General features: G+C 39.6%; 1 protein-coding gene across 1 annotated transcript in view; it reads left to right on the top strand.

The window, feature by feature from the left end:
- Positions 1–19,105, top strand: part of PAPPA2 (pappalysin 2) — a 159,976-nt gene that overhangs the window by 14,445 nt on the left and 126,426 nt on the right. Inside the window, exon 2 of the mRNA XM_063298487.1 lies at positions 2,169–3,228. Within this exon, the coding sequence (XP_063154557.1) occupies positions 2,169–3,228 (1,060 nt within the window). The remainder of the gene's footprint in view (positions 1–2,168; positions 3,229–19,105) is intronic.

Here is a 19,105-nt window from a genome sequence, read left to right as displayed (position 1 = left end):
TCATGTTTTTCAGCAAATAAAATAACAATATAGCTGTCTTTGTGTAAGCCTTCCCCTTCCTTTTAAAGGTCTGTTAAAACAATAATGATGATGATGGTAATATATCATCATCATCATCTATTTGTCTAGTTAACATGGGAGGCTGTGGCAGATCACATGACAGATCTTGACAGGTCACCTGATTCAGACCACACTTTGCGAAACACTGCTTTGGAGCAATGGTAATAAAGTTCAGGTATTTTGATGGCTTTGTCAACTGATAAAAGCATCCAGTGCAGAAGATGCTTGCTGTCATGGAATATATAACACCAGAGTTCTTTTATTAGATTAAAGCAAACTTCTTAAACTGTAGGTGTGTGAGCAGCTTTTGCTAAAAGCTTAGAAAATGGCCAGAAACTGAATAAAATTTCCTGTAGGAGTGTATTGACATGTTGTGCTGTCAAATACCTATAACTCTTCATTTTGGGAGCAATATTCATAACCTCATGATTCATGAAAAGCAAATAAGAATTCAACATTCAAAGTATTCAGAGAAAACAAAACATACTGAGAGGTACACTTACCTTCCCTGTCCCAGTTATGTTTTGTTATTTCCAAACCATGGTATTTATGGAGTTTCATATGTAAAAAGAAAAGGGATATGACTGAAGTATCTTGCAGTTTGGATGTAGTGCAACTGTCAGAAGAATTTCACATTTACCTTCTTGTATCCTGTGAAAGAGGCAGGTTTTCACCACCAACAATTTTGTCTCCAACGTTTGTAGATTTTTCCCCATATTACTGAATTCCAGATGATCTGGGAAAGTAATTGGTACCCAAGGTTGAAAATAGTCTCTAATTTTCTTTCTACCATGTTAATGTTTGATCAATATGGAAATGAGGATGTGGGTATTTTTGAGACTTTTGACTTCTATTTTTTTTTCTTCATTAGTCAGTTTTGTAGACCTTGATAATGTCTCTGGAGTTTTATTTTTCCACATGTTAAAGTGTTTAATTGTTCCAATCTTGAATGACAGACTGGGTAATGATGATGACAATGTATTTATATATGGAGCTAAAATGGCATTCTTTTTATCTGTATTTATAAATCGGAAGAAAAAGATTTGGCAAACCTATATGAATGTCAGGGCCAGGCAGTATGTGGAACTGGTACGTGTTTCTCCAGCAGAAGGCTGTGTTCTATTAATTAGGCAGATGGTTAAGACCTTGGGGTAAGGTATTCTATACTGATCCCATGATCAGGGGCTATTTTGTATATTCTTATTCTGTCCTTCTTTGGGCCTGAGATGTAGCCCTGCAGACCAATCTTCTGGTCTCAGCTACAAGGTTCCCAATTCAAGACCCCAAATTATTGGCTAAAAGGAGAACAGTAGGCAGCTCACAAGGAGCCCCAGTGAAATAGATTTTACGTTTGTTCATATTAATGAGACCTTTGAAGTATTTCAAATGTTAATTTATTTAATTTAAATGGCATCTTTCTAATTATGAAGAATGTATGTTTGGAAACATCTCTATGTTGTTGTAATTTGGTATTTGTCACCCTTTGCTTACCTTGCATATAGCAATGAATAATAATACTAATAAAATTAAAGAGGAATACATTATGCTAAATACTTGCAGATACTTAATGTCCAAATAATAGTGGCCTAATTACAGAATGAGGAGTGATGTTCCTGAGTGTACCCAGCTGTCTCAGGAAGCAATTGTATTAAGTATTTGTTTTCCAGAAGAAGGATGAACATCAGTGTATAGGAAATACAGATGGGACTGAGACCAGTAATTGTCAGTCTGAGCCATTTGCTGTAATGCTCCTCTGGGGTTTTACTTGCTCAGTCAGCACCAATTCTCTGGATAGCTCCACTGGCAAAGGAATAAGGCTGGCTGCAGAGCTGAACAATTTTAATACCTGATGCAGTGTGATATGCAAATGGGGTCTACTACTCTTTTACCTAAGTCATTAGACAAATCATGTTCATTAAACTGCAGTTTCCAAGAGTCTTTGGGGGGGGGGGAGAGATTCCAATCAGTTTAAATATGTAATTTTGCTGCAGCTATGCCATGTGGTATATACTAATTCTCTTCTTGAGATGTAAGATGATATGGTGCTTTTACTAACATACCTGTATTGCATTCTTTTTCCCTTCTTTCTCTCTGTCTTCTCCATTCAGGTGTGTTTGACAATTGCTCTCACATTGGCAGTGATAAGGGGTGGACTCTGGGCATCCGTTCGCAGGAGAAACCTGGGCGAAAGAATGCCCGTTTCTTCTTCTCACTCCGTACAGACCGTATCAAGAGATCTGCCACTATATTGGCATACCACCGTTACCAGCTCCATACATGGATTCATGTGGCTGCCACTTACAGTGGGAAGGAGATGCTCCTGTATGTGAATGGCAAGCGAGTAGCTCGCAGTTCCCAGCAGTCTGGTGACCTTCACAGTCCCTTCATGGCCTCTTGCCGCACTTTGATTCTGGGAGGCAGCAACTCAGATGGACACAACTTCCGTGGCTACCTGGCTCTGCTGGCCCTTTGGGGCATTGCTATACCCCAAGAGAAACTCCAGAGGGCCTTCCTGAGAAAGTTTGAAGACAGAGAAGCTTCCTTATTGCTCAGTGCAAAGTTCAGCCATTTGCAACAGCAGTGGGTAACATTCAAGGATGGAGCTTACCCACAGGTAGAGACTATATACGCACCAGAACCTCAAGTTCTTTCTCCTCTTGTACCTCCACTCTGCGGACAGACTGCCTGTGATAATGTGGAATTGATAGCTCGCTACAACAGCCACTGGCCACTATGGAATGAGAAAGTAGTGCACTATCGTGTTGTCAATATCTATGATGATGATGGTCTCCATCCTACAGTGAGTGAGGAGCAGATTGCCCACCAGCACCAAGTGTTGAATGAAGCCTTTGGCCGCTATAACATCACTTGGCAACTTAGAATTCACAAAGTCTATAATTCATTGCTCCGCTACCGTGCGATTCTAATGAACTGTGAGCCTGGAAAAATTGGCAATGAATTTTGCAACCCTGAGTGCAAGCACCCACTGACTGGTTATGATGGTGGTGACTGCCGTTGGCTGGGGCGTTGCTATGTCTGGGAGCGCCGGGATGGTGTATGCAACATGGAATGCAACAATATGCTCCACAATTTTGATGATGGAGACTGTTGTAACCCCAAAGTAACTAATGTAAGGAAAACTTGCTTTGATCCAGACTCTCCACAAAGGTAAGTAGAAGTGGCCAAGGAATTAAGAGGATGCTCTGCTACTGTCTGGGTGTTTCTAGGTTCCCAAAGATTGCAGTCATTATGAGTAGATTTCTGTTTTTAAAATTTGCTTTTTCTTTCACTGACATACTGCTAGACATCTATCTCAAAGCTTATTTTACATTAATTTATAGTGTTGCTGTTGTTATTGATACACAAGTATATATTGTCCTAAAGCTTTCAAGCACTCTACTGACATTAGAAAAATAGTTTTTGCTGGGATAATCATCTAATAAATATGATACCAAAGGGAAATAAATTGTTGCTGTAGGGGAAAGGAAAAAATAAGCTTTCGAGGAATAGCTTCTTTTTTGCTTGAAGGGAGGGCCATTTCTTAAAAACACTTGTGTTGCAGAAGGAGATTAACATTTCTCTGTTTCACATTGCTGTATTAAAAGCAGAAGAGTATCAAGAATTGACAGTAAAAAGTATGCTTTTACAATTCTAGACAATTTTTCTAGTATATCTTTCTTTGAATGGAACCACTATCAATCTTAATGCCTTTTAGTTGAATGCTTCCTGCACACACCAGCAGTCCACGGTTCTGACTTGCAATGATCTTATTATCCAATGATGATCCCTGTCATTCTACTTTGTGAGAGCATTTACCTCTATATCTTATAACTGGCCTTTTCTGCAAGTGAACAGCAGGATATGTGATAACTAAGGAGCCTAAGGCTCCTTTGATTAGAAAGAAGTCTTTGATAATATTCTAGAAATGTCTTGGATATTTCAGGATTCACAGTAATTATATCTGTATTCTGAAAGGGTCTTTGAGTGTTTCTCTACTAGTGATTTACAGTAGCTTTGTAGCCTCACCCAGCCATCACTGTAGTATTATAAAACCTGTCCCAATTACTGTTTTTTTGGTCACAATGGTTGGATAACTGTAGAAGACACTCAAAAGTTTCTAGTGAGAAAATTATCTTTACTTCATTCTTTTCTCTGTTTGTATCTGTGCAAGTGCAAATAAACAGTTCAGTTGATGGGGGAGGGGAGTTCTGCTTATGAGATAATTTCTGAGGGCCTTTTTTATTTTTCCCTCATTTTTATCACAGTTACATCTGAAGTGATAGTATTTTCTTAATACTGTTGTATGTAGCTATACCTTCCTTCTGCTAGTTACCATAATTACATAAACACATCAGCATTGCTACCTGAATAATAAGCTTTGTAATTCATTTTTATATAGTACCAAGATGGCTTTCCCTACAACTTTGTGCTAAAATGCATACCATTTATTGAGGCATGGCATAATTCCAGTCTCCTCTTGGAAGCTGAGCATCTTCCTGAAGGATATGGGAAATGGTAGCAAGGCCAGGATACTAGTCAGGAACTATTCCTGGGAAAACAGCAGCAGTACAGGTGGGGGCTACTAGGACCTGAATTGCTCTCAGTTTAGGTGTCAGGGATTATTCAAGTCAATTGCAAGCTTGTTTGCACCTGCACTTAGTGTTATTTGACTGTCACAAGTATTTGGTGGTAAACTGTTGGTCAAGAAGAAGGTGAGCAATAAAAATGGCAAACATTCCTATCCTTGAAGGCAAAACACAGCACTTTTAGTGGGTCTGGAGTCTGAAGGAATTAAACTGCCAATTACTGAAAATAATCTTTATGCCATGCTATCACCAATATTTAGTAGTAGACCAGTAGAGGCTCCAGAGGCCACATTTTAGAGGAATGCTTTTGGTCAATGGAATATAGGTTGCTTACTTCTGATTAGGACATTTTATGAATTTGGCAAAACTGCCCAGAGTCCCCTTTTCGGGGGAGATTGGCAGTGATGGAAATGTGAAATATCAATCAATCAATAAATAAATAAAATGGACTCTAATCCACACAATCTCAACATACTGTACATACATACATATATAATTTAAATGTTAATATCAGCTCTGCTACAAATATTTAACACAGTTATGCCACTTAAGCGTTCATAATTACAGACTGAGAACTGAAATTTGGCAAATGGCCTAAGAATTCCTTGTTAGTATGTCGATGAAGATTCTCAGTCATCCAAGTGGAATTGTCTGTAGGTTAAGTAATGGCAGCTGGATTTCTTTCTTTTTGGTTGAAATGTTTCGCTGCTTGTCCAAGCAACTTCTTCAGTCTGGTCAAAGGTTGATAAGGGGACCCCATATATGTCTTAGTCTTCCTGGGGACTAACGAAGAGGAAGAAGAAGACTAATGAAGGAGGAGGAGGAGGAGGAGGAGGCGGCGTGGAAGAAGTGGAGAAGAAAGCACTCAGCACGTTCCAGGGAATGGTGCCCACCCACTGGTTCAGGTGTGTGGATGACACCTGGGTAAAAATCAAGGCTCAGGAGGTACAGGCTTTCACAGACCGTACAAACACCATAGACACAAACATTAGGTTCACCAGGGAAGACACCAAGGACAACAGGCTGGCATTCCTAGACTGTGAGGTACTTATTGGGACTGGTGGCAAGCTAGAAACAGAGATTTACAGGAAACCCCCCCACACAGACCAATACCTGATGTCTGACTCCCACCATCCACTGCAGCACAAACTAGGAGTCATCAGGACATTTCTTCACAGGGCAGAAACCATCCCCACCTCTATGGATGCCAAAAAGAAAGAAAACCAGCACCTGAGGACAGCTCTGAAGGCCTGTGGGTATCCAAATTGGGCCTTCATTAAATCTAAGTCTATCCCCAGACCCAAAACAATGGCAGACAGAGCTGAGACCGAGAGTCAACGGAAGAACCCGGTCATTCCTTACATGGCCGGCATGTCAGAATGGATAAAACGGATATTTGGAAAACACCACATACCTGTATTTTTCAAACCCACTAACACACTGAGACAGAGGCTTGTACACCCTAAAGATCCAACACCAAAACATAAGAGGAACAATGTAGTATATGCAATCCAGTGCAATGAGGAGTGTTCTGAGCTCTACACTGGAGAAACCAAACAGCGGAGTCCTTGGTGCTCTCTGAATCTTGTTGTTTTCTTGCAGACGTTTCATTGCCAGACTAGGCAACATCCTCAGTGTGAAGAGGGAGTGGGCCTTGCTCTTAGTTTATATACCGTGGCTTGCCCTGCTTGTGTTGGTGGGGGTGTTGTTCTCTCCTTGGGAGTTCTTTGATTGGGCTGTTGTTTGCTGCTTGGTTGATTGCCTGAGTTAATGGTTCCTTGATTAGGGTGTATTGTGTTGTTTGATGGTTCATCTGGTGTTAATCCTAGAGTTGATTTTTGCATATCTGGGTGTTGATTTCTGGCAAGGGAGTGTACTGGTCTTTTGGCTTTTCTATTGTCTCTTTTGAATGGTATGTAAATGTTGTTTACCTCTATGTGTCTGTTGACTCAGGCAATCAACCAAGCAGCAACCAACAGCCCAATCAAAGAACTCCCAAGGAGAGAACTACACCCCTACCAACACAAGCAGGGCAAGCCATGGTATATAAACTAAGAGCAAGGCCCACTCCCTCTTCACACTGAAGATATTGCCTAGTCTGGCAGTGAAACATCTGCAAGAAAACAACAAGGCTCAGAGAGCACCAAGGACTCCACACTTCAACCCTGAGCTACAAATATTCGCTTCGATTGAAACCAAGCAGCCTTTATACAAGAGGATGGCCCAACACAGGAGGAGCAACACTACAGGACCAGAATCAGCAGTTTAACGTCATCTAAAAGAAAAAGGATACTAATTTGAGGACAATAACATTCACATGTTGGACAGAGAAGATAGGTGGTTTGAGAGAGGGGTTAAGGAATCCATTCATGCCAAAGTGGGAAATCCTTCCCTCAGTAGAAGCAGAGGCCTCAGACACAACTTGTCCCCATTTTTCATGCTGCTCTTTCATTAATCCCCAGGAAGATTAAGACCACAAGTTCACCAGGAAGGCCACACTTAACAATCCACTTGGGGATGAGCGAGGGATTTAGGAGTAAGACATCCCAAAGACAATCCACACCTCCATTGCACAATTAACAAGCCATTCAGGTGTAGGGACAATGCAGCCACCCTGGAAGACATATATGGGTCCCTTACCAACCTTTGCCCAGACTGAAGAAGCTGCTTGGATAAGCAGCGAAACGTTTCAACTAGAAAAAAAGAAATCCAGTTGCCATGACTCAACCTACAGACAGTTCCTTGTTGTCATGTTCCCGTTCCGATGTTTATGGTTCCTCGTAACGTTTCACATGTCATAGCTGCAGTTGCGTGCCTGCCTGGCCACGCTGGTAAATTTCCTTTGTGCTGACTTGTGATCTTCTGGAATGTATGTTTGGGTTATCTCTGCTGTTCAAGGTTACTTTCTCAGGCCGATTCTAACGGTTGCTAGCATCTGGGGTGGGTGGTTGCTATGCTAGCCTGAGGGGAGGGTTTGCAACGGGAGCAAGGCTTTTTAAGTTTGTATTTGGCGCGCTTTTGCTCATTCTCAGCTTTCTTCGTACTTTGCATACTATTCATTCAATAAATTAGTTTTCTCTAGTAATCACTGATGAGACTCATTTTATTGGAATAGGCAATCATTACACTTGTTAGAGATTGCTAAATTCTCTTTTCTATGGGAAGACAGAATAACTGGTTGAAGTCTCTGTTGGAGACAATCCCTTTTCCAATTGAGCATTTCCACTATGAATATGGAGGCCCTTTGAAGTACCAATTGAAGCGAATATTTGTAGCTCAGGGTTGAAGTGTGGAGTCCTTGGTGCTCTCTGAGCCTTGTTGTTTTCTTGCAGACGTTTCATTACCAGACTAGGCAACATCTTCAGTGCGAAGAGAGAGTGGGCCTTGCTCTCAGTTTATATACAGTACTGCATATAAACTGAGAGCAAGGCCCACTCCCTCTTTGCACTGAAGATGTTGCCTAGTCTGGCAATGAAACGTCTGCAAGAAAACAACAAGGCTCAGAGAGCACCAAGGACTCCACAGCCCTTTGAAGTGCTTAGTTTCAGGTGTATCTGTGGGCATGTCCTCTGTTTTGAGTGTGTCTGTCTCTGCAGCCTAATAGAACAGCTTCTCCCTTGCGTTGATGAAATTGCCCCACGTGTCCAGGGCCTATTTCTTTCCAAAAACTAAAGATCCGTGTCAGCAAGAGAAGGTTTTGGGATTTCTTCAAGACCAGAGGAAAGCCTTTCCAGAATTCTTTAGCTAACATTTAGCTGGCAAATTCCTTTGAAACTGTTAGCGTTGTTCAATGAATATATTGTTTTAAGTTTTCTTTGGCTCAAACAAGGCCATTATTTTACAAAATAGGAACCATTCTTGTTCTGAGAAGGCAGACTAGAGGCCATGGAGCCTGGGGGCTTTATAGCCCAGCAGTCCAAATAAGCCTGAAAGAGGCCATTGGGGAGAAAGTTCTCAAAGCCAGGTACCCTTAGCTGCCAAAGTCAACATGGCAGGGAGAGAAACTGGGTAGGATTTTAATTTTTTAAGATTTTTCTCTGCTGCAGAGTTTAAAATTTGATCCTTGTATTACAGATTATTCCCAATAAATTATTGAGGGTTTTTAAATATATATATTCCAAAGAACAAGAAAAGCTTTTAGACTAATAACTTGTGAGATGTCTGCTCTAACCTGGAACCTCAAATAAAGGATCTAAAAATCTATTGGGGTTTCCAAAAAAATGAAAGGAGAAGGCAAGAATGTTTATTACAAAAGTATAAGTACCACAAATATGTGTCATATTAATACATTTAAAAGGAGAGGTGATTGATAAGGTCTTTGTGTCTTGGTGACATTCTTCCAGGATCCTGTAGTTCTTTTGGTAGGATTGCTCATAATCTCACCTGCCAAGCTCAGGGAGATGCTGTTGGGTGGTTAGCTGGCATCTTCAGAAAATACACCATATACAAAATCTCTAACATTTTCAAAAATAACATTCCTTCTCCAGCTGCAAGTCCAAGAGCTGGAAAGCAGGATTTTGCTCTTATTCAGTCTGAAAGCTCAGTTCCTCAAAGTTTATTAGCATCTACCCAATTCCTTACTGAAGACAGTATTCTAAGCTTTCAAAACATACATGCATCTACCGGTGCCTTACCTAGAGATGAATGAACAATTGGGAAAATACAATAGTAAGTAGATAATAAAAATCTTAATGAAACCCAAACATGCTTCTTTTTATATAAAGTGATTCCATCAACCCTGCCTTTAATTTTAATTGAAGAATGCATCAACAATAAAAGCATGGCTTTTGTTTATATGATCACAATCAATGCTTGAAAAATGTTGATGCTTTCCTTTAGATAGCTAGGACTGAAATACCTGTTTATTGATAAAACCAGCAGAAAATGCTTGAAAAAACACCACAAGTGAACTTTAGCTTGTAAATGAAAAATGAGAAAGGGAAGGAAAAAAATTGAAGCTCTTCATTTGGGTTTGGACTATAATTCCCAGCCAGCAGATCAGTTACACTCTTGGCTGGGAATTCTGGGTTGTAGTCCTAACGAATCTGGAGAGAACAGGAATGGGAAGGCTGATATAGGAAGTCACTTTTGTGATTACCTCATGTATACTTGTGTACATTGAGCTACTGGTCATGCAAACATTTCTGAACAAGGAAGGTGAATTTTGCAAGATGATATTTCACTGACTGTCCTAATTTTATAAATCATTTTTATTTTCTGTTGGCCCTTTGCTGGCCAGGTCAGGTCAGGAAACAGACTTGGCAAGGACTACTGGAACTATATTGTGGAAGGGTATAATAACAGAATCTTGAAAGCCTAACAAAGATTCAATCATCCTCTCTGTCTCTCTCTACCAAACAGAATCGAGGCAGGTCAACTTTGAATTTTTTTTATCCTTCCTCCATTTCAAGTCAAAGCTGATGTTTACCTAATGGCTGTATTGTTACTGAATTCCTTCTTCAAGGCCATCTCTGGCTCCTATCTACTTTTTGAACGTGCTGTAATCTGCATTATTTCATCCTAACCATAGTCCTGTTAAGTAGGTCACTTCTGTATTCTACATTACTTCTTCTGTATAAAAGATGCAGGAGAGTGATTTGCCGAAGACCCAACAATCTCATGGCAAAGTTGAAATTTGAACCTTAAGTCTCCAAAGTACCAGTTTTGCCATGCTACTCAAACTAAGTTTAGACTGTTGTGGGGGAAAAAAATGAAAAATCAAGCCCCATATGGCTGAAAGTCCTAGATGGGAAGGCTGGTGTGGTTAATGGAAAGAGAAGCAGAAGGAGAGCTTAATCTGATATCTTACAGATGTCTTCAATTTGACTCAAAAAGTCAGGAAGATAAGGCATAGACTTTAAACATTAGAATGACATCTATTTTATTCAATAATAATAAAATAAATGATAGTGACAGCATTCTGGGTACTAAATGCTGTTTGGAATAGTTCTGTCTTAACCAAATTCTGGCATATTGTAACAGATGAGGCAAGCCTTGATCCTAAGAGAAGGTACAGTAATTGTGGAGTGCGAAGAATGGGGCTACAAGACCTTCTCTCAGGTTGAATATACCTGAGAGGCCAATTCTGATCGTAGAGGGTACCTAGGTATATACGATGGTATATAGAGCTTTATAGGTCAAACCAGCACTTTGCATTGCACTCCTTGGCAACTAGTGCAGGGCCCTTGGCACAGGTATCATGTGACCCTGGTGGATAACACCTGCCAGTGAGTTTCAAAGGCTCTTTGATTTCTGTTTTCTGCGGTACATTGTCTGAGTATGCATGGCTTCTCTCTTGTCTGGGAGCTTCTGCATTAGCAAGTTCCTGACTATGAGATTAAGTGTCTGAAGAGACAAGATTATTTGCTCTGTCTGGCAGGAAGCCTGGCACTCTTCTGAAAGACTTCTACAAGGAGAACTCTGTCCTGACTATAGCACCTTAACTCGAAACATATCTGCTCCTTCCTATATCCAATGTATCTAGAAACATATTCTATTAAATTGTGATTATTTCTGAATAAACAGGAAAAATACTTTGTTTGTTTATTTTGCTTCCCTGGAAATCCCTTTGTTGTTTTGTTGGAAAAGAAATCTGTTGCTTTACTTCAAAATGCCACAGTATTGGGATCTGTGGACGTCCCACAAATGATTTTTTTTAATGTCATGACCTGTGGTTACAACAATAAACTGTACTTACTAAATGATTTTTCTGATATGTATTTTAAAACTCTAGTTTACATAAGCAGGAACCTGTGACTAGTCTTGTCTGTCACACTAGAGAATGTTGTGATTGCTTCTTTACCTTCTTCTCTGGCAGCCCACCAAAAGATTATCAGTTCTTTTTTTCCTAATGGCATGATAGTGTTATGAGGAGTGTCTCTGTGATTTGACCATTGTTGATACTTTTTGTCCCTAGAGTTTCTAATAAATCAATAGGTAAGTAAGTAATTACATTTCTTCCTTCTTTCCTTTTTAATCACCTGATCATGAACACCATAGTGGCACAGGCTAAATTAGCAGCTAGGTTGGCTACCTCCTTTGGTGGCTGTTTTTAGTCTACCTCAAAGTACCAGACTTGTATAGATATAGACATATCTATACCAATATTTCTCATGGAGAAAGGGACCTCACTTTTAGCATCCCCCTGAAGAAGAAGAAACATTATTCAAGTCTTCCATGTGGAAGCCACTGCCTGTATAAGCAACAAATGATCATTTCTTGCCACATAATTAATTGTGCATCCAAGAATACTGCTGTAGTGTAATGGTATATGGGAATGATCTTGGGAGACAGGGGGAAGAGCTTGCAAGATTCTCTTAATGTAACCTTACAATAAAGTAGAATCAGTTCAACTGGGCAATTTTCCTGTCTGGACTACTTCACAAGGCTGGCATCAATCTTGCAAGTCTGAAAGTACATTTCTTCCCTGTTGCCTTTACAGTCCAACAACCTAGGAAGGTCTCTTCTGAGTCATTTACCACACCCACATGCCTTCTGTGGGCTAAGCTGCCTCATATCTGACTGTTTCCCTGGCTATGGCTCTTCCCTCTGTCTCCCAAGGTCATTCCCACATACCATTACATGTAGTGATGGTGCTATGTAAGTATACCTGGCTAGATTCTTCTAGACTGAGTACAGAAAGTCTGTTCATTCCTCCGCTTCTACTCTTTAATACTTCATAATACTAAAAAGAGATGGTGGTGCATTTCCTGTTCTAGATCTGAAGGATGTGAATGATTTCACCACCCCTTCAGAATTATGCACGGCCATTTTGGTAAATATGCTGCTCTCTTGCCATGTTGACTAGTAAAAACTGCTAGAGTTCAAGGACACTTGTTGCCAGCCAGAACAGATGCATTCCTGTAAGGGTAGATCGCTTACTGCAGATCCACCAAATCTTCAGGATATGGTTATGAGTAAAACGGAGCTTCATATCAGTTCACCCCAGGGACATTTCAGATAGGTTGGTCTGTGAGAAAACTTTTTCTTTGTTATGAAGAACTCTATTCAACATATTCTCATTGTTTCCCTTAATCAGCCAGGTTTATTGACAAGATTTGCAACAAAATAATAATGTATTTTGATCACCTCTTGGTGGAACTGACAATCATAGTATCAAATCCCATTCAGCAGGGCATGATCAAGAAAGCAAGACTTACACAGACTTCAGTGAGGTATTTTAATGAAAGGATTAGGGGTAAAATACAGCATCTTGAAAACTGTGGTAAGAACCTCTAGCCCTCTTTTGTTAATGCATTCATTAAGGCAGAGTCTCTTTCAACATACTGAATCCCTTCTTTCCAGTCTTTTTGCAAGCCAGATCAGGTTCCCATTTATGAGATAAACTACTAAGAAACTCTTCTCCCATCAGTGTATTGCTTATGTCTAGCATTCCGACCTCTTCTTTCTCAGCCTCCTCATAAACTGTCACACATGGTTTGTGGAACTGCTTCATGTAGCAGGAGGCAACTATTGCCAACTTCCACATTGGGACAATCTCTTCTTTATAACCAAGGTCAGATTCTGCATCCTGATTGATTTATTTTCTGTTGGATTCTCCCCCATTAATGATCTTCCTGGTTCAACAGTTGCTGGAAACCACCTATAAGCTTTCAGTTAACTGTATGTTCATGCAAATGGACAACTTTCTGCCGATTTGTTGTAGCTGAACCTATCAAAATCCTTTCCCACAAATTCCTTGCAACCGTTGATTAAAAAATAAATCATGTCTAGTCTAGTCCATATAACTTGTTCTTCCCTTCCCTTCCCAAGACATCTGCAAACCCTTTTGAATAGCTACTTGTCCCCTGACTTTCTTATAAGGAAGATGGTGTTTTTAGTAATAATCACAGGTACCCCTTGGGCCACTGAACTTCAGGTGCTCCAGATCTGCATTACTTAAATTGACACAAAGACAAGTTCTTTGTTCAGATGCATCTTTTATTCTCGAGGTGGGTTCCATTTTCTGTATGCCTCAAGGCATCATGTTCCATTTTTCTTCTCAACTCTACCAACCAGATGGACTCTATGGTGCTGATGTCAGACATCTTACCTTATAAGTACTGAGCCATTTCTCTAAATGTCTCCCATGTTTGATCATGAAGGTTATTTCATTTGCCTATCATCTTAGTGGCTTGCCAGTCCTGAGTGATTTCAAAGATAATTTCTGCTAGGGACATTTCCTCTAGGATATTTCGTGATCCAATTTGTCTACAACAGTTATTTTGAGTTTTTTGAGCTTGAAAAAAAAATACTCATGTTGCATAAATTTTCTTCGGCGCTCAAGACAAATCAGGAGCATGTTGAATAGTAATTGTTTGTCTGTTCTGAATGCCATAATTAGCGTCATGTCTTGTAAGTTGTAATTGTTATTTTTTTTTCCAAAATGCTTTTTGTTTCTTTGTTGCAATTACTCCTAGGACAAACATACATATTTGCTCTTTGCTAGAAGGCTACAGAGATGCTGAAACAGTTGCTTTGATTGTTGGGGGGTTGGTATTTGTTTTCAGTGTTACTGTAAAAAATAACATTGGGTGGGGTTGGTAGGTAGCATTTTTACTTGTATAGCCTTGGGTTGAAAAATGAGAAAGCCTGGCCTTGCTTTAAGTTCTCATCTTTTCCTATTGCTGGAACACTTGAGAAAAATTAATTTTTATTCCATGCAGAATGTGTGAGGTTTTTTATTCCATGCAGAATATATCCAAGTTTTGTCCCATTTGGACATGCAAACTCAGACAATTCCAGTGAACCTACTGTGTGGGGAGGCTTTCTCCTGAACTTGAAACAACACGTATTTTTCATTTTGTGCATACCACTGCTCTTCATCTAAAAGTGGGATGACTTCAAACAATAGATTCTTGTGCCCAGCTCTCTTAATCTAAACTTCTAAACTTTGCAGGGCATCTGCAAATCACTTGGCTTTCTGGTGATGTCATCCCATTTAGCTATGGTGAAAGCTGGCTCTCTGCCAGTTATCCATTCAGGATCTCACTCAGACAAGTTTGTAAGGTTATAATATAAATCGCAAGGACTCTAATGCTGGAAATTCTTGCTGTGTTTTTGCAGTGCCTGCCACTTAAAAGGAATTTTACTACCCTTTTCGATTTGTGTGCACTTTTAAACTGTCTGCTGGCGAATCTGTACGCCAGACTCATGCGGCTCCTGAGCCATCAAGCTCTAGTCGGTCAATATTTTGCTTTTTCAAAAATCTATTAAGTTCCATTTGCAGGGGATTACTGCTTGTGTGATTGATTCTGTCTACCAGCTAATATTAAAAACAAAACAAAACAAAAAATCAAAACAAACCTCAAGGAGACAGAGCAATAGAGCAGAAAGAGCTAGATTTACCCCTGAGGAAAACAGTATCCTATTAGATGTTGCAAATTGAAAATTTTCTCTTACATACAGTTTATATCATCCATATGAAAACAGGACAGTGTTTGTGGATCTTATCCTCATTGTATTCTAAAATAAAAATACCTACAGTTTAGGAGAGTTTGAGGTGGAATATAATCTATTGCACTTTGTGATTATACAGATAGTTGAATTTATGTCTCCCTAGTCCAAGCATGGCTCATTCTGGGCCTTATCAGCCCGCCAAATATGTATGCTAATGAACTGCTGATTCAATATGCCTTCACTTTTTGCTGTCTGATTGAGAGTGAAAAAGGAGGACCTTCAGGCATTTGAGAGGCAACAATTCATGAGTCATGAAACAGCCCAGAATATCTTTATCAAGTTTATTTAACTGGAGTCTGTATACTGTAAGTTGCTGCTTGATAGTCATTGTAACTGTTTCCTTGAGAGAAGGAAGGTATCTTTAGAATCACAACAAAACTTGGGAGCTAACACTTCCATAGTACACTCCCTACCCCTATGATTCACTTCAGCACCAAATAGTTACTGTGATTATGAGAATGGGGCACTCGTTACAATTAGGGATTGAGGAAAGGAAGATTGATAGCCAGAATAATTGTGGCAAGATACTGTGTATTTGTGTGTGTGTGTGTGTGTTGCTTGTTAGCAAGTCTCACATCTGAGGAGACTTAGATATTATTTTCTTCACTCTGAGAACCCAATATGGCCTTATGGCAATATTAAAAAAAAAGACCCATTATTATATTACAGCAGTTGTCAGATCACTGAGCTTAATCCTCCTAATGTAAGAACATAAACCTATAAAAATATTTGTAACTTGAGTATGGATTAGAGCAGTGGCTCCCAATCTTTTCCATTATACATACATTATGTCAGCATCCAAAGTTTTGAGGACCATTACATAAGCCATGAATCACCAATATATTGTCTGTAGGCATCAACATCACTCAGATGGCACTCACACAACCCCGAATGATTTTTTTTAAAAAACATCAAAATTAAAATGGCTAAATGGCTATGAGATCACCAAATCTCATAGCAGTTTGGTGCTATGTTCTGAAATGTTGTAAATTTTGGGTGTTCCAAGGTGCTGAATATTTTCAAAAATATTTCTGTTTTAATTTCAGTACCATTTCAGTACCCTAGAGATAGAATTCCCAGTTTTCAATCAGCTCTGGAGCTTGGTGACTTTGATCACTGTAGTCTAGTTTCAGATGAACCAGTGAGACTAGAGGAGTGTTTTCGTAGCAAAAAAGAACAAGAACAAAACCCACCCAAATTTCTTGCCCATGGAAATGCAAAAAGTAGATGAGTGAGAAAAGAATTTTAGTCCTAGCATATTAACTTTTCAGCTTATATGTTTAAGATTTCTTTTTTCCTATAGAAACATTTTCAGTCATGTGAGCTTCCATCTGTGGTCTAAATGAACAGTGGCACCCTTGTGGAATGATAGTAGAAGCAATGAAAGTTGGACATGACAAGCACTTGGTAAACCAGTTATACTCCCCTGTTTGGCTGGTAGTGAGAAAGTAAGCAGCTTCTTTGGGATGACGAAGTATTTTAGCTGGGGTGCCAGAGTCTGTGGCATTTAATAGTGTTGTTACTGGGTAAAGGGTTAAGGGCTTCAGGGGAACCAGTGTTTTGTTCTTGTTCTTGAAGGTTCATTGATAAAAGGAAATGCTGAAGTTCAACAGTGTGAGATGGAGGTGTAGCAGAATGCTAGCAGAATGAAGACTACAGTCTCCTTATGTTTCCTGCTGTAGTGTATAAAATAAGGTTTTTCAGTAAAGGATATCTTGACAATGAATTGGCCAGTGCCTACATCCATTTCAGTATGAACTGCCAACACACTGTATTCTGTGCTCATAAAACACACTAAATCCCCTGTGTCAATGTGTTCTCTTACTTACCTTATAGTATTTTGATGTAGGTGAGCATGGGAAGTAATATTGCTCTTTTCCTTATGAACCTGTATTTCATCCCTCCTTCAAAAGTTCACCACTTTTGTAAGATTTTTTTTATTATTATTTGGAAGATGGTTTCACTTTCCCAATCAAGCTAACTACCCCTTGGTTCCCCCTCAAATCTGACGCTACCTGTCTGCCAGAACAAAAGCAAATGAACAAACAGAATTCATAACATAGACTGTAATTGTGGATAAACCTACACATGGAAACTTACTTGCTTTACATGCTGTCTACAGCTGTTGAAGAATTTCATTCTATGGCTGATAACTGCAGGTATTGCATGTATTTGAAGTGTATCAGATATTTACAAATGGCTCCCTTCCTGAATGTTTCATGCTTCTTGCCTAGAACTATTTTCTCCATAGAAGTTCATAGTGTACAAAGAGAAGGTTAAGAAGTGTTGAACAGCAAGTATTTGCAATATGAAGCTTAGGGCTAACCCAAACGCTCTGACACAGGTCAGGAAGTTCTTCTTGATATTCATCTTGGATGTTTCAATGCATGCTCCTTGAATCTGCATCACTGAAGTTCTTTGCTTCTAATGGAAGTTCCTGGTTTCCCTGCTCTGTAGGTTCTTGTTTACTTTGCTCTACTGCAGTATACAAATTCAAGACTGTGCCTCACTTTTTTTTTTTCTGGGCCAGCTCTTCTGGCTGTAGCACATGGTCTACCCTACACCTCTAACTGCAGAATTAAAGGACTTCATGGAGTGGTACTGTGTCTAAATTAGCTGTTGTGAAAAAGAATTTCATTGGATGTTTGTTCTGAAAATAAATTTGAAGCTTAGAGATGCTAGCAAAGGAAAGATGTGGTCTTCCTCTCCTATTTTGATTTACAGTGAGATGTCTCTAGCACAGAGGAATTAGTTAAGTGGCAGTCAAAATTCGTTGTCATAAGATAAGATGATGGTGCTTAGATTAAATAATGGGTCTATTAATAATCATTAAACAATTGTCTAAAATCATCTGTAGATCCTTAATTTGCTAGAGAGTTTCTCAGATTGCCAGATAAAGGGAAGAACATGAAAGCAGGGGAGGGTTGTTGTTTTCATCCCTATTTCTGGACTTCCTAAAGTCATCAGAGAGTCTGCCTTTTGAAAATTATCCGAAGGCATGAGGAAAACTGGAAATCTCTGGGAAATTATGGTTTTGCTCTTAGGCCCTTTTCTTAATTTTTCCAAAGGCAAAGATAAAAAAAAGAATATATTTCTAAAATATTTTTCTTCTTTCCCCTAACTTTTTAATGCATTTCTTGAAGCAGAATAAAACAATCATCTCAGGTGGCAGCTTTCCTGTTTCTGTGGTCCACAGGTGGGAACCTCCCAGGGGCAGGAGGTCCTCTGCTCCCTCCCCAAGTTCTGTTCTTGTGTTGTCTAGACTTTTTGCCATCAGCACACCCAGAAATGAATTAGTGAGATGGGCCTTTCTCTAGGACTGACCTTGGGCACATCACTTAATGAGGGGTCCCTGGGCTTTCTGGGGCCTCCAGGAGAAAAACCAGGGTCTGTTAGTGGTTAAGGAATTAGACTAGGACTGGGGGGACTGGTTCAAATCCACCGGAACTCACTTAGTGACTTTGGGTAAGTCACTCTCTTACTTCATAGAGTTGTGGTAATGGTAGGAGAATAAATTGTAGAGAGATATTAGTGTTCATTTCTGTGAACTCCCAGAGGACAGATTTCATATAAATATCACCAGTGAATAAATATGCAAACAGTATATGTAGAAAATACATTTTGCATTGTACTTAGTTGTGTGAATTAAATTTTAGTTTTTGATCTGAGCAATGCACTTTGTAAATAACAGCATGTTTTTATCTGCATCATCATTTAAGGCAGCAGTGGAAAAGTAAGTGCCCACTGTTCTGCCCAGCTGTATTCCTGAATCAGCATCACAGCCTTAATTCTCACAGTGAGAATTTCCTTCAGTTCTCATATGGGAATTGATCAACGCTTTAGTTTTAGAGTCAGAACTAGACATGATGTTCTTATCTGTAGTGTGTCAGTAGACATTCTGCACTATTCCACATCAGTGTTTGGTGCAACAGGCCCTTCTTGCTTGGGTTGGGAAGTGTAGCAAACATGGATCAATAGTAGTAGCAGCTATTAATACATTC

The sequence above is a fragment of the Candoia aspera genome, chromosome 3 (genome assembly GCF_035149785.1).
Source record: "Candoia aspera isolate rCanAsp1 chromosome 3, rCanAsp1.hap2, whole genome shotgun sequence".
In the NCBI taxonomy this organism is placed as follows: Eukaryota; Metazoa; Chordata; class Lepidosauria; order Squamata; family Boidae; genus Candoia; species Candoia aspera.
Note: the sequence above shows the minus strand (reverse complement) of the source record. Positions and strands in the feature narration are given on the sequence as shown.